The 15,065-nt window shown below is 40.8% G+C and overlaps 1 protein-coding gene across 1 annotated transcript in view; it reads left to right on the top strand.

Moving 5' to 3' along the window:
• Positions 1 to 14,639, top strand: part of LOC122556579 (follistatin-related protein 5-like) — a 560,263-nt gene extending 545,624 nt beyond the window's left edge. The window contains exons 15-16 of the mRNA XM_043703425.2: positions 2,119 to 2,243; positions 13,434 to 14,639. Coding sequence (XP_043559360.2) covers positions 2,119 to 2,243; positions 13,434 to 14,133 — 825 coding nt within the window. The 3' untranslated portion in view covers positions 14,134 to 14,639. The remainder of the gene's footprint in view (positions 1 to 2,118; positions 2,244 to 13,433) is intronic.
• Positions 14,640 to 15,065: the final 426 nt, after the last annotated feature.

Below are 15,065 nucleotides of genomic sequence, written 5' to 3'. Positions count from 1 at the left end.
ACCCGTATCAGTGGCAAAGCCAGAGGATCGTGACCCAGTGCTGAAACACCCCAAGAGGAGATATGACAAAAAGAACTGGCCTATGCCCTCGAACTCAGTGGGCGAGGGACCTTGGACAAGGTCAATCAGGTGGACCTCCTAGAATATGTATTCCCTGATTGGAGCTGTTAATCTTATCCAATCATGCACTCCTGGCTGACAGATAAGAGTGTCACTGGTCCCTCCAATTCTATTTTGATTTAGTCCCTACCCTCCCCTTCACTGTTTTGATCACACAGCACTGTCCCTTGATGTGAAGGGCAGTGCTTGTCACTGGCCACCCGGGTGTTTTCCTATCTTCCTGGTGGTGGAAATTGAATAAAGATTCGTGCACTTTGTCTTTCACTGTGTCTCACACCTGCACACACACACCATGGGTTCTGGGGATAAAATAAGCACTACCGCACTTAGGTGGTAGTGTGGGGGTTAAAATAAAAAAAAAGAAGGAAAAAAAAAGCAAAAAAAAGGTGTGCTTGCCAAAAAAAGAGTGTCACTGGCCACTCAGGTGTTTTCCTATCTTCCTGGTGGTGGAAATTGAATAAAGATTCATACACCTTGTGTCTCTCACTGTGTCTCACACCTACACACACACACACCATGGGTGCTGGGGAAAAATAAGCGCTACCACAGTTAGGCGGTAGTGTGGGGGGGTTAAAGAAAAAAAAATAATAAAATAAATAAATAAATAAATAAAAGGAAAAAAAAGTGTCAAACAAAGGGCACTGCTTGTCACTGGCCATTCAGGTGTTTTCCTTTCTTCCTGGTGGTGGAAATTGAATAAAGATTCATATACCTTGTGTCTCTCACTGTGTCTCTCACTATGTCTCACACCTGCACGCACACGACATGGGTGCTGGGGAAAAAATAAGCATTACCGCACTTAGGCGGTAGTGTGGGGGAAAAAAAAGTGTCAAACATCCTGTTCACTCTCAGAGCTGGCTCTGAGGAAAATGGATCAGTGTCAACGACTCACTAAAGGGTGACTAGGTGACAATATACCGGCCTCTGTGGAGTTATTTCAACCTGTTACTTTAGTTGTGAATTAATAATTAATTGATTAATTGAATAAATTAGATTAGACAGAATATAACAGTGATGGTAGTGTACTCTGACTGCAACATGTAGGAATCTGTGGAATGCTTTACAGTCCCAGATAACCATATCTGAGGTAAATTTCTGCAGCTTGAGTGATATCACCTCACAGTTGCTGAACTGGAGTCTGAATTGCAGACATTGTGAATAATAGGGAGGAGTAGAATTACACATTTACTTTTTCTTAGAAGCAGTCACATCCCTTAAACCTGGTAGAACTTCAGGGGCAGAAGTTTCTGACTTTCCGTCAAACAGGTATGAGATACTTGCGACCAGTGTGTATGAGGAGAAGGCATGGCACAGGCTGAATAGACAATCTGACCATGGCAACATGCTGCAGGATGCCATTCAAGTGGCAATACTAAAAAGGAATAATGTTGCAATAACAATCAATGTAGTAATGGTTAAGAAGGTACAGTTAGTGGGATAGATAATGTTGTCTAAATCATGATCAGGATTACCGAGGGTTATGTTGCCTGTCGGATACCAAGTTTGAGGACATGTTCTTGAATGTGGAGGTGAACTTGGCTTGGGACAAGGGGATTCACTTGTGATGCCCCACAAAGAAACCAACAATCTAAATAGAAGTTGGAATGGTTTTCTCTGAGAGAGGTTGAGGCACATGAAAAGTAATCTTGACTGACTAGAAATCCGTCCCACCCTTACTCTCTGTCACTGTTCTCTTTTGGAAGGAATTACAGATGGATACATAATCTATTTGGCCACATTATGCCTTAACCATCAAGTCCAGAAGTAGGTCATGAAACTAGAGATTTTCACTCAGAGGCAGGGGTGCTACTTACTGCAACAGATAACTTAAACATGTGGAAACATATTTGAAAACAATTATGTCAAGAAAAAAAACAGCCTGAAGAAACTAAAGTCACAAGCTAGAGTTTAGAGATAAGAACATTGAAAATCCAAGCATTAGCTTGCAGAAATATAGCTATGTGGATCTACTGATTATTCTGCCTCTTATTTTTGCAGGTCATCACTCAGGCAAGTGGAACTGGAGACCATCACACAATCCATACACAACCAGTTGGCAAACAGTTTGATCGGGTGGATGATTTTTTCATTCCTCCAACTAACCTCATCATCAATCACATCAGGTAGACTTCTACAGATTTGTTTTACAGAGCGATGTATATGTCATTGCAACAGCATTGTATATTTCTCATATAGAGTGAGTTGTATGAGCAACAAAATCTGCTTTTAGACCATACTATAGCGTAGTTTCATCCAAGTACTTAGAAGAGAATGGGGAATTTTCTGTCAAACTAAACATCATTTGTAGTAGTTTAAACAAGCAGAACACTTTAGACATAACACTAATTCAAAATATTAATGAAAAATTTATGCATAGTATTTGAGGCATGAAAAATTACTCCAAGACGTGTACAATTATTCATTAACACCTGTACAATATATAGGTTTCACTCCACTGTAAGTCCCAATCAGTGATAGATCCAGTGTCATCTTTCTTTTACATCGGTGTCCATTTTTGACAGTTCTACTAAGGTCTTGTGGTTAACTCACATACTTGCACTTAACATGTAAAAATGATTGCACAAAAGCGTTTGGAGCAAGAAATGGGCAAAATCATTTCAGCATACTATTACAGGTTTTGATATCACCGATATTACATAAAAGACACTGATGGTTTCCCAAACTGAAGAGAGCAATCAGAAGGTATACTTGACAGTGTGTAACATGTAATGCAGGCTAAAATAAAGTTAACTTAATTATTAATTTCACTCCCAAGCAAATGCCAGAAGCCATCATATTTGATTGGGGTGAACAACAGAAGAAATCAACTGTAGATTCATGTTGTGTACACACACATTGACAACAAGCAAAATGTTATGATATGAATGCAACTAGTAAAATTCAAAATTAGTTTATGGAAGGTATTTTGTTTAACTTTAGTCATTTATAGGTCCCAAATAAAGAGTGAATATTACGTTAGTTTTTAGAGTTAGTGAGAACAATTGATCAAAGCAAATGCCAAAGACCAGATGTAGAAACCAAGCAACAATTTCAGATTAACATCAATTCAAACTAGATCAGACTAAGGTGCAACATTACTCTGGTATACTCCAATTGTTTGTTATTACTAGGATTGAAACTATCTATACACTGGTTATTACCTAGCAAAAACCAAAGTCCGTCCTGCACAATGACACGATCTTTGTGCAGTTTGGTTTGTGGACTCAGAGTTATAGGGAGGGCTGAATAGGCTAGGGCTATTTCTCTGCAACATCGGAGGCTGAGGGTGACCTTATAGAGGTTGATAAAATCATGAGGGGCATGGATGAGGTGAATAGCCAAGGCCTTTTTCCCAGAGTAGGGGAGTCCAAAAATAGGGGGCATAGGTTTAAGGTGAGAGGGGAAAGATTTAAAAGGGATCTAAGGGGCAATGTTTTCACACAGAGGGTGGTGCGGGTATGAAATAAGCTGCCAGAGGAAGTGGTGGAGACAGGCACAATAATGGCATTTGAAAGGCATTTAGGAAGGGTTCAGAATGATGAGAGCTGAACACTGGCAAATGGGACTAGATTAATTTAGGATATCTGGTCGGCATGGACAAGCTGGACTGAAGGGTCTATTTCTGTGCTCTACATCTCTATGATTTCTTTATTTTTTGAGTTACTTATATGAAATACCTACAAACTCTAGTGGTAAATCTGTATATCAGCAATCATTAAAAGAAAACATGTTTGCAATTGATAATGCAAGACTAGTTCATCAGTGATTAGTATTAAATAAGTGTCCTCTCGCTGGATCTACTCAATGCTTCTGACAAGTTTAGGACTCCATCCAGTTGCATGAATGGGATTCCTGTTGCGTGCACAATCCAAGTATCATCCCTAATTATGGGAAATTATGTCTCTTCCCCTATTGCTCTCCTTAGCTCTCAGCAAAAACAATTTGTTGTTAAAGCCACGTATCCACAGAAACATAATCATTCCATGCAGAATAACTTACAGCTGATTATTGTATTCAAACAGAATCTTATATAGAGATGATGCATATTTTATTTACGTTATCAAAGCAGCAGAGAAGTGATTTAATAAACTGTAGTCACATAATAATATACTTTTAAGGTTATCAATCAACTTATCATTAATTCTGGATGTCCACAGAGTGTTAATGTTGAAGCTAATCACCATTTTATTCTTGCTGATTCTGAAGTTTAAGTGAACTCCATCATATGTTGTTCCTATTACTTCCATTTGATGCAAAACACTTCTTCCACTGCACAGTAAACTTTCTATTCACAGCTAGGGAACAAACAAGCAGTCTTAGCTGATGTGTTTATCATGAGTGGAAAACCTGGCTGTTTACTTGACCTACATACAAATCAAACACTGCACCTCATTAGTCTACTCTGAATACTTCTTTATACCAACATTAGAGGATGCTATTTTTGTTGAATTTTCTCAAGTAACCGATGGTGAAGTCAATGTGAAGGGCATGCAGGTCAATCTGTTTATTGGTAAATCTGTCAGTTCTGTTGCTGAGCAGCATAGGATGGTATAGTCGTGGTGTAAGAAATTTGAGTCAAAACTAGTATAACATTGGAAGATGGTGATATAATTGAAAATGGAATTGGTCTTGTATCTCACCTGTAGTATTTATCCCTAACCCTTTGTTGTACAAATGTGTCCACATGCAAACAGTGAACAATGCAATTTGGTGTGAGCAACCTGATACCTCGATCCTGGATGACACTATCACTGAGGTAAAAATCATAGAATCCCCAGAGTGTGGAAGCAGTCACTCAGCCCATTGAGTGCACACCAACCCTCTAAGAGCATTCCACCCAGAGCCATCCCCTCCATGTAACTCTGCATATCCATGGTTCATCCACCTAACCTACACATCCCTGGATGCTATGGCCAATCCACCTAACCTGCACTTCTTTGGAATGTGTGAAGAAGCCGACACAGATATGTGGAGAACGGGCAAACTCCTCACAGTCACTCAAGAGTGGAATCAAATACAGGTCCCTGGCACTGTGAGACAGCAGTGCTAACCACTGAGCCACCATCCCATCTTATATCATCATATATTTTCTCCAAGCAGGACCTGAATTTTTGGAATGACAGATAAAGGGCTGGAAAATCCCAATGGAATTAGGATCAGACATTGGTACTGATTCTGGGTCCTGAACTCAGCACAGGGGGAAACAGCCATTTATTAGGAGTTTCCTAGAAGAACTTCTTTAATTGACATGGAGACAGATTCTTCACTCAGCTAACCTACACGTCTCTGAACACTATGGACAATTTAGTATGACCAATTCACCCAAGCTACATATCTTTGGACTGTGGGAGGAAACCGGAGCACCTGGAAGAAACCCACAGAGACACAGGGTCAGTTAGACTCGAAATGTCAGCTTTTTTCTCTCCTTACAGATGTTGCCAGACCTGCTGAGATTTTCCAGCATTTTCTCTTTTGGTTTCAGATTCCAGCATCCGCAGTAGTTTGCTTTTATTTGAACAAAGGAGGAAAGCTGGGGATGGAGGGTTGAGAATGGTTCAGGTGAAATATTTTTTAAAAGTCACATAACAATTCCAAAATATGTTAAATTAGTTTTTTTTTAAATCTGAAGTGTCAATGGGCAGAACTCTGAGCTGAAAATGTGAGATGTTAATCGTGGATATATCTTTAATGGCAAGGAGCAGGTTACAAACTTTTGTCCTGTTCATTTCCCTTGTACAACTCTCATCTTTACTCGCTTGAATACAAGTGATAGAGACTTGAACAAAGAAGAAGACAATTGGTTAATCCAGATCTGACTGGGCCACATTAAGTGCTTTTAGATCCTGATTGCATCTGCTAAAAAAAAGTTCATCCTGCATTGCAAAGGTAACCCCCAGCTTCCTTACTGCTAGCCATCTTCTTAAAGTCCCTCTTCCCGTCCCCTCACCAGTCACCTCTACAAGTGGAAGGGGCTCATAGAATACTTTGTTGCTGAGAGTGGAATCATCCAGTTAGCTGTCTGTGTCACTTCCTAACTTCTAGGTCTTCAGACAAAATGTTCCCTAAGAGCACCATTCCAGCATTTCTCTCATTATTCTCCCATGCTCTGTCTACATTCCTCTTATGCATGAAAACCCATTCTGTGGGATTGACACAATACCCACTACAATAGATCAACTAGCATTGCTTCCTGGATCTGATATTAGCTATCTTTTCTTTAAACAATCCTCTGTTCTCAGTTACTGTCCCGGTCTTCATACCAACTTTCTTCTCAAACAACCAACACTTAACATCTTTCCATTTCGTCTCCAAAGTCTTTAAACACATTGTCTCTCTCAAATTTGTGTTAATCTTTCCCTTCAATCCAATTCCATCCCTCTCACTCTGTTAACAGAGCTCTTAACAATGTCAGAAATGACATGCAATATAGCTGTGACCTTTCTGCTGCCTTTAATACAGTTGATCCCACCATCCTGTTCCACTATCCACCCTATATCATCTCCCCCAATGCACTAGCAAGTTCCATTATTATCTATCTAATCACAGCCAGAGAACCACAATGAAACCTGGTGTCCTCCTCAGGTAGTGTCTCCTACTCATCCTCCTCTTCAAACCAAAAAAAAGAGTTCTGTGTGCCAGATTGGTGTGGAAACTAGTTTTTTTTTCAATAGTCTGTTGGCAATTTAGAATAGTGGGGATGGAGGTTAGGGCAGTTGATTGTTCCTCCTGTAGAATGTGGGAGGTAAGGGTCACCATTAGTGTCCCTGCTGACTTCGTCTGCAGGAAGTGTACCCAACTCCAGGTCCTCGAAAAACCGCGTTAAGGAACTGAAGCCGGACCTGGATGAAGTTTGGATCATTTGGGAGGTGGAGGGGTTATTCAGAGGAGTTACAGGGAGATAATCACACCTCAGGTACAAGAAAAAGGCAGATGGTTTACCGTCTGGGGACAGAATGGGAACCAGCAGGCAGTGCAGGGATCCCCTGTGGCCATTCCCCTCAACAACAAGTATATCATTTCTGATACTGTTGGGGGGTTGGGGACTTACCAGGAGTAAGCAATGGGGCACAGGTCTCTGGCACAGAATCTGTCTCTGTTGCTCAGAAGGGAAGGGGGAGAGGAGAAGAGCATTAGTCTTTCGGGATTCCATAGTTAGACAGACCACTTGGAGGTTCTGTGGGAACAAGAGAGACTCATGATTGGTGTGTTACCTCCCAGGCGCCAGGGTTCGTGATGTCTCTGATTGTGTTTTCAGGATCCTTGAGAGGGACAGGGAGCAGCCCCAAGTCATGGTCCACATAGGCACCAATGAGATGGGTAGGAAGAGGGATGGGGATTTAAGCCAGAAATTCAGTGAGGTAGGATGGAAGCTTAGAGCTAGACCACACAGAGTTTTATCTCTTGTTTGTTACCCATGCAACATGCTAGCAAAGCGAGGAATAGGGAGAGAGAGGAGTTGAATACATGGCTAAAGGGATGGTCCAGGAAGGAGGGTTTCAGATACCTGGATAATTGGGGTGCATTCTGGGCAGGTGGGACCTCTACAAACGGGATGGTCGACACCTGAACCAGAGGGGTACCAATATCCTGGGGCGATCATTGGCTAATGCTCTTTGGGAGGGTTTACTAATTCAATTGTAGTTCCAGTGTCCAGGAGGTTGAGAGTAGTGAGGTCAGAAATAAGCTTTCAAGGTCGCAAGAGTGCAGGAAGGTGGTTTGAATGCCAGGAGCATCCAGAATAACTTGCAGCATGGGTTGGTACCTGAGACTTCGTTGTTGTAGCCATTTTTGAGATTTGGTTAGAGCAGGGACAGGAATGGTTGTTACCGCTTCCAAGATTTAGATGTTTCAGTAAGAACAGCGAAGTTGGTAAACGAGGGGGAGGTGTGGCATTGTTATTCAGGAAACTTTTACGGTGGCAAAAAGGATGTTTGAGATTCATCTACAGAGGTAGTATAGGCTGAGGTTAGAAACACAAAGGAGAGGTCACCGTGTTGGGAGTTTTCTATAAGCCTCCAAATAGTCCCAGAGATATAGAGGAAAGGATAACAAAGATGATTCTGAATAGGGGTGAGAGAAACTGGAAATACTATAGTTCAAGTACTTTAGATGGGTCACAGTTTTTGTCTAATGTGTGCAGGATTTCTTGACAGAGTATGTAGACAGGCCAACAAGGAGCGAGGCCACATTTGGTATTGGGTAATGAACCCGGTGAGGTGTTAGGTTTAAAGGTAGGTGAGCACTTTTGTGATAGTGACCACAATTTGGTTTAATTTACTTTAGCCATGGAAAAGGATAGGTATATACCACAGGGCAAGAGCTATTGCTTGGGGAAAGGCAATTATGATGCGATTAGGCAAGATTTAGAATGGTAAGGACAGGGAAGGAAGCTACAGGGAATGGGCACAATTGAAATATGGAGCCTACTTAAGGAATAGCTACTGCGGGTCCTTGATAAGTATGTACCTATCAGGCAGGGAGGAAATGGTCGAGCGCAGGAGCTTTGGTTTACTAAAGAAGTTGAATTTCTTGTCAAGAGAAAGAAGAAGGCTTATGTTAGGATGAGACGTGAAGGCTCAGTTAGGGAACTTGAGAATTATAAATTAGCCAGAAAAGACCTAAAGACAGAACAAAGAAGAGCCAGGAGGAGACATGAGAAGTCGTTGGTGGATAGGATCAAGGAAAATCCTAAAGCTTTCTATTAGAATATCAGGAATAAATGAATGACTAAAGTAAGATTAGGGCTAATCAAGGACATTCATGGGAAGCTAAGGGTGGAGTCCAAGGAGATAGGAGAAGAACTAAATGAATATTTTTCTTCAGTATTCACACTGGAAAAAGACAATGTTGTTGAGAAGAATACTGAGATACAGATTACTAGACTAGATGAGATTGAGGTTCACAAGCAGGAAAGGTTAGTAATTCTAGAAAGTGTGAAAATAGATAAGTCTGCTGGGCCAGTTGGGATTTATATGAGGATTCTCTGTGAAGCCAGGGAGAGGATTGCAGAGCCTTTGGCTTTGATCTTTGTGTTGCCATTGTCTGCAGAAATAGTGCCAGTAGATTGGAGGATAGCAAATGTTATTGTTCCTTTGTTCAAGAAGGGGAGGAGAGACAACCCTGGAAATTATAGCCCTGAGAGCCTTACTTTGGTTGTGGGTTTAGTGTCGGAGAGGGTTATAAGAGAAAGGATATATAATCATCTAGAGAGGAATAAGTTGATTAGGGATAGTCAACATGGTTTTGTGAAGGGTAGATGGTACCTCACAAACCTTGAGTTATTTGAGAAGGTGACCAAACAGGTGGATGAGTGTAAAGTGGTTGATGTGGCGAATATGGATTTCAGTAAGGCATTTGATAAGGTTCCTCACTGTAGACTATTGCATAAAATACAGAGGCATGGGATTGAGGATGATTTAGAGGTTTAGGTCAGAAATTGGCTAGCTGAAAGAAGGCAGAGGATGGTGGTTGATGGGAAATGCTCATCCTGGAGTTCAGTTACCAGTGGTGTACTGCAATGATCTGTTTTGGGGGCCACTGCTGTTTGTCATTGTTATAAGTAACCTGGATGAGGGTGTAGAAGGCTGAGTTAGTAAATTTGCGGATGACATTAAGTTCAGTTGTGGATAATACCGAAGGATGTTGCAGGTTATAGAGAAACATAGATAAGCTGCAGAGCTGGGTTGAGAGGTGGCAAATGGAGTTTAATGTGGAAAAGTGTGAGATGATTCACTTTGGAATGAGCAACAGGAATGCAGTATACTGGGTTAATGGTGAGATTCTTGGCAGTTTGGATAATCAGAGAGATCTCGGTGTCCATGTACATAGATCCCTGAATGTTGCCACCCAGATTGATGGGGTTGTTATGAAGGCATATGGTGTGTTAGCTTTGCTGGTAGAGAGATTGAGTTACGGAACCATGAGGTCATGTTGTAGCTGTACAAAACTCTGGTGTGGCTGCACTTGGAGTATTGGGTACAGTTCTGGTCGTCAAATTATAGGAAGGATGTGGAAGTTTTGGAAAGTGTTCAAAGGAGATTTACTGTGATGTTGCCTGGTATGGAGGGAAAATCTTATGAGGAAAGGTGGAGGGACTTGAGGCTGTTTTCGTTAGAGAGAAGAAGGTTGAGAGGTGACTTAATTGAGTCATATAGATAGGGTGGACAGTGAGAGCTTTTTTCCTCAGATGGTGATGGCTAGCATGAGGGAACATAGTTTTAAATTGAGGGGTAATAGATATAGGACAGATGTCAGAGGTAGTTTCCTTACTCAGCGAATAGTAAGAGCGTGGAACACCCTGTCTGCAACAGTAGTAGACTCACCAACCTTAAGGGCATTAAAATGGTCATTGGATAAACATATGGATGAAAATAGAATAGTGTAGGATAAACGGGCTTCAGATTGGTTCCACAGGTCGCTGCAACATCGAGGACTGAAGGCCCTGTACTGCCCAGTTATGTTCTATGTCCTCAATGACTTATCCATCCCATCCTATTATTCATCCACACACTGCTCCTTAGTGGCATCATCCACAAGTACAATGTCAATTTCCAAGGATATACGGTGGCACCCAGCACCATTACACCACCACTTCTCTCAACCCCTCCAATGTCTCTGCATTTTCATAAGGCTTGTCAAACAGTCAGAACTAGATCAGCAGGAGTTTTGTCTGGTTAAAGATTGGGTACACTGAAGCAACAGTCTTTAGTTCCTGTTGAAACCTCTGCTCTCTGAACACCATCACTCTCCCTGACAACTAAAGGACATCTATTTTCATCTCTAGAATTTCACTCAAAAATGCTCCATTGCGGACTCTCTATTGCTGCTAATTTTATCCATGCCTTTAATAATTCTTGGCTTGGTATTATAACATGCTCCTGGTATGTGAGATTATCGAAATCTTTCCTGCCCTTGCCCTAACCGGGTGCAGTGACAGTGCTTGCCCTTGTTATCGAGATAGTATTTGACCAACTATGACATAAAGGAGCTCCAGCCAAAGTGGAATCATTGGGAATCAGGGAGAAAACTCTCCACTAGCTGGTGTCATATCTGGCACAAAGGAAGGTAGTTATGATTTCTGGAGGTCAGTCACCTCAATCCCAGGACAGTTGCAGGAGTTCCTCATCCAAGGTCAAATTATCTTCAGCTGCTTCATCAACGATCATTGTTGCATCTTACAATTCAAATTGGGATGTTTGCTGATAATTGAACAATGTTCGGCACCATTCATGCCTCCTCAGATACTGAAGCAATCTGCCAATATGTTGCAAGATCTAGAGAACATTGAGACCTCAGCTGATTAATGGCAAGTAACATTCACACTGGGCAATGACCATTTCCAACAAGAAGGAACTACTCATTTCTTCTTGACATTCAATGGCATCTCTGGCTGAAACTTCACTATCAATATTCCTTGGCTTACCTTTGACCAGAAACTGAACTGGATCAGCCACATGGAGCCATGACACATCCTGGAGATTCTACAATAACTTTGATTGGGAATGCCATGGAATACCTTGATGAGTATAACTCCAGTAACACTCAAGAAGCTTGACACCATCCATGATAAAGCAGTTTGCATGATTGACACCTCATCCACCACCTTTAATGTTCACTCCCTCCACCAATGATCTACAGTGACAGCAGTGTGTACCATCTACAAGATAACTGCAATGAATCATCAGTACCTTCCAAACCTGCAACCTGTGCCACTGAGAGGGATAACGGCAGCATGGGAGTACTGCCACCTACCATTTCCCTCTTAGCAAAACACAGTGACCTGCAGCAAAGCTCAGACAGCACCTTTGAAACCTACAACCACTTAATCTAGAAGGACAAGGGCAGCATATACATAGGAACACCTCACCTGCAAGATCCCCCTCCAACCCACTCGCCATCCTGACTTGGAAATATATTGTTATTCCTTCACTGTAGCTGGTTCAAAATCCTGAAATTCTCTCCCTACCACCATGGTGTATCAATCATGGACTCAAGATTCAAGAAGGCAGCTCACGACCACCTTCAAGGGCAAATAGGAATGGGCAATAAATGCTGGCCAGCTAGCGATGCCCACTTCCCATCAAGTGAATGAGTAATCCCTCATTTCAATCACTGCACTATTAATGGTTTCAGTTGCCTAGGTTCCAATATTTGGAATTCCATCTCTACACTTCTCTCCCTTGTTTTCCTCCTTTGACAGTTCTTAAAACCTATCTCTTTGACAAAACCTTTGGTCAGCAACCCTAATATTTCTTTAAGTGCTTCAGTGTCACATACTGTTTCATCTTGTCCCTGGGAAGCACTTTAGAATGTATTTACTCCATGAAAGGAACTGTTTTGATACAAATTGTTGCTATTCTTGAGAAATTTCTCCACCCAGAGAATGGTGAGCCTGTGGAATTCTCTGCCACAGGAAACTGTTGATGCCAAGACATTGATAAGAAGTAGATATAGATCCTAGAACTAAAGTGATGAAAGACTATGTGGAGAAAGAGGAACAGGATACTAAATTGAATGATCAGCCGTAACCATATTGAATGGCAAAGCTGTTTGAAGGACTGAATGGCCTATTCCTGTTCCTCTATATTTCTTATATGAGAAGTTGGTAAAAGCAGATTCGATAAATAGTTTCATAACTGAGCATGAAAAACCGACTGGGTTATGGATAAAAGTAGAGATATTGACAAAGCATGACTTAGCTTTCAAAGAGCAAGTTGAAATAAGATGAGACTCGTGGTTTCCTTTTATGTTTTATGTTTTAATTATTCTGTCATTCTATGATTTCACTATTTAAAAATCTCTCAGTTAAGCCTACTATCAGAGAGAAGTTATTTTAGAGAGCAAGGAAGAACCTGTAAGATAACCAATTACAGAGAATTTTATCAAAGAAGTAACGTTTTGTCCACTCTATCACTTCATGTTTAGATCCTTGATTTTTAATTGATGAGTCTCCTTTCTAGCTGCAGCATAACTGAACAGAAATAAATGAAAACCCTAATGATAATTCTTATCCATATTAGATTGCAATTTCAAGCTATAATTTTTGTTGATATTAGGGATGATAGCGCACAAGCATGGAGTGTGGGGGCAGCAGAAACAGCTTCTGTTGCCCAGAGAACCTTAGCAGTGGTGAAGAGCCATGGAGACCACAGAAGAATCATGTTTTTGCAGGATTTCCCATGGCTTTGTTACCATAGTGACAGCTAATTAACATAAACAAAGAAATTCAGCTCTCCGTATGCTTACATTCTCACTGTTACTTTACTTAAATGATTAATTCGTGAATCAATTTGTGTTTTGATTTTCTATTTTAGATTTGGATTTATTCTTCACAAATCAGAAGCTGTACTTCACAAAATCGATCTCGAGACTATGGCCTACATTAAAACAATCAGCTTGAAAAACTACAGCTGCTTTCCACAGGCAATGGCCTATACTCACCTGGGTGGCTATTATTTTATTAATTGTTTGGCAAATGGTTCAATTTCACAGCCACAGATCATCTTAGACAGTGTCACTGATTCTCTAATCGGATACAATGATGAAGTGTCAGGTACTCCATACATCTCCCCTGATGGGCACTACCTTGTCAGCACAGATGATTACAAGGGGTTAATTAGAGTCCAATCTATTAGCTATCGGGGTGAGATCAAGTCTACTTTTGATATTACTACCAATCTGCACATTGTTGATGTGATCTTTCAGCCATCCTTTACGGAAGCCAACCAATACTACATCTATGCTAGTTCTCATCTTCAAACAGATCTGCTATTTCTGGAGCTCTCCACGGGCAATGTTAACATCATTAGGGGTGTAAAGGATCCCATTGAACAGAATGACTGGCTGTGGAATAGCATCAACAGGGTAGTAGTAGGCAGTGGCCTATTTGGACAGCACCTTGTTACCCCATCTAAGGATTCCCTGTTCATCATAGGTGCAAGACAAAACAAATTGAACTGTGAGATATCCAACATTATACGAGGCAACACAATTGTGTGGGTTGGGGAAGCATGAGAGGCTACAGAGTGGAGCTTATATCCATCCAATGACCTTTTACACTGCTTTTAAGACAACTGTACAGTTAACATCTGCATTTTTTTTACACTGAAAAGCAATCTTAATGTACACAACTATGTTGCTGAACTTAACAGTGTTTTGAACATTATTAACGTGAGTGTTAGGATGCAACTCTTAGTTGAATGATAACTTAACCCTTTAAGTGTGAACCTTTTTCGTTTTGTAAATCACCTGATGTCTACCCCATATCTGCAAAAAAGATGTATATTTTCTATAACTTTTCACTGTGGACTATCATATGTGTAGACTAAAAGACAAAATGAGCAACAAGGTATTTCTTTTCACAGTCCTTTTTCAGTCCAGAAACAAAATTGTGGTTATTACAATCTTACTTTGAAATCAATCTCATTGTTCCACTCCTTTTATTTCGAGTGAAATGATCATACTACAGCCCTCAAAGGGTCACAAAGCAAAAAACAATAAAATGTTCATGTTGATTGGAATTATTCACTTAATTGTTATTTAAGTAGTTGCCTCTACCCCATTAGTCTTTAATGTTTTGTCAATGTGGACGGCATGATCTTCTACATTTCACAACTTTGCATCTATAATTTTATGCCATATGGGGAGCTTACTGTTGTGATGTACAGTCCTAAAATGACAAAGCTAGACACTAGTATGGTGATAAATTCACACTGTTGTTAATGTATTGGTGTATGAGCATTGCTCAGTGCTGGATGAGTGGACTTACATAAAATTTCCACAGATGTAATGATGATAGTGGTATCTGAAAGTACAGCTCTAATTCGCCAGAATGTTGAAACTACACTGAATTGAATTTAACATCCAGCTCACCTTTACACATTGATCAATCATCATTATGCATGTCTCTCCAATGGTTTTGAAATGTCCCCTTGCAACTGATCAGG

This window comes from Chiloscyllium plagiosum, unplaced genomic scaffold (genome assembly GCF_037043375.1).
Source record: "Chiloscyllium plagiosum isolate Xiang-an unplaced genomic scaffold, Cpla_swu_hap1 HiC_scaffold_16, whole genome shotgun sequence".
NCBI lineage: Eukaryota > Metazoa > Chordata > Chondrichthyes > Orectolobiformes > Hemiscylliidae > Chiloscyllium > Chiloscyllium plagiosum.
Note: the sequence above shows the minus strand (reverse complement) of the source record. Positions and strands in the feature narration are given on the sequence as shown.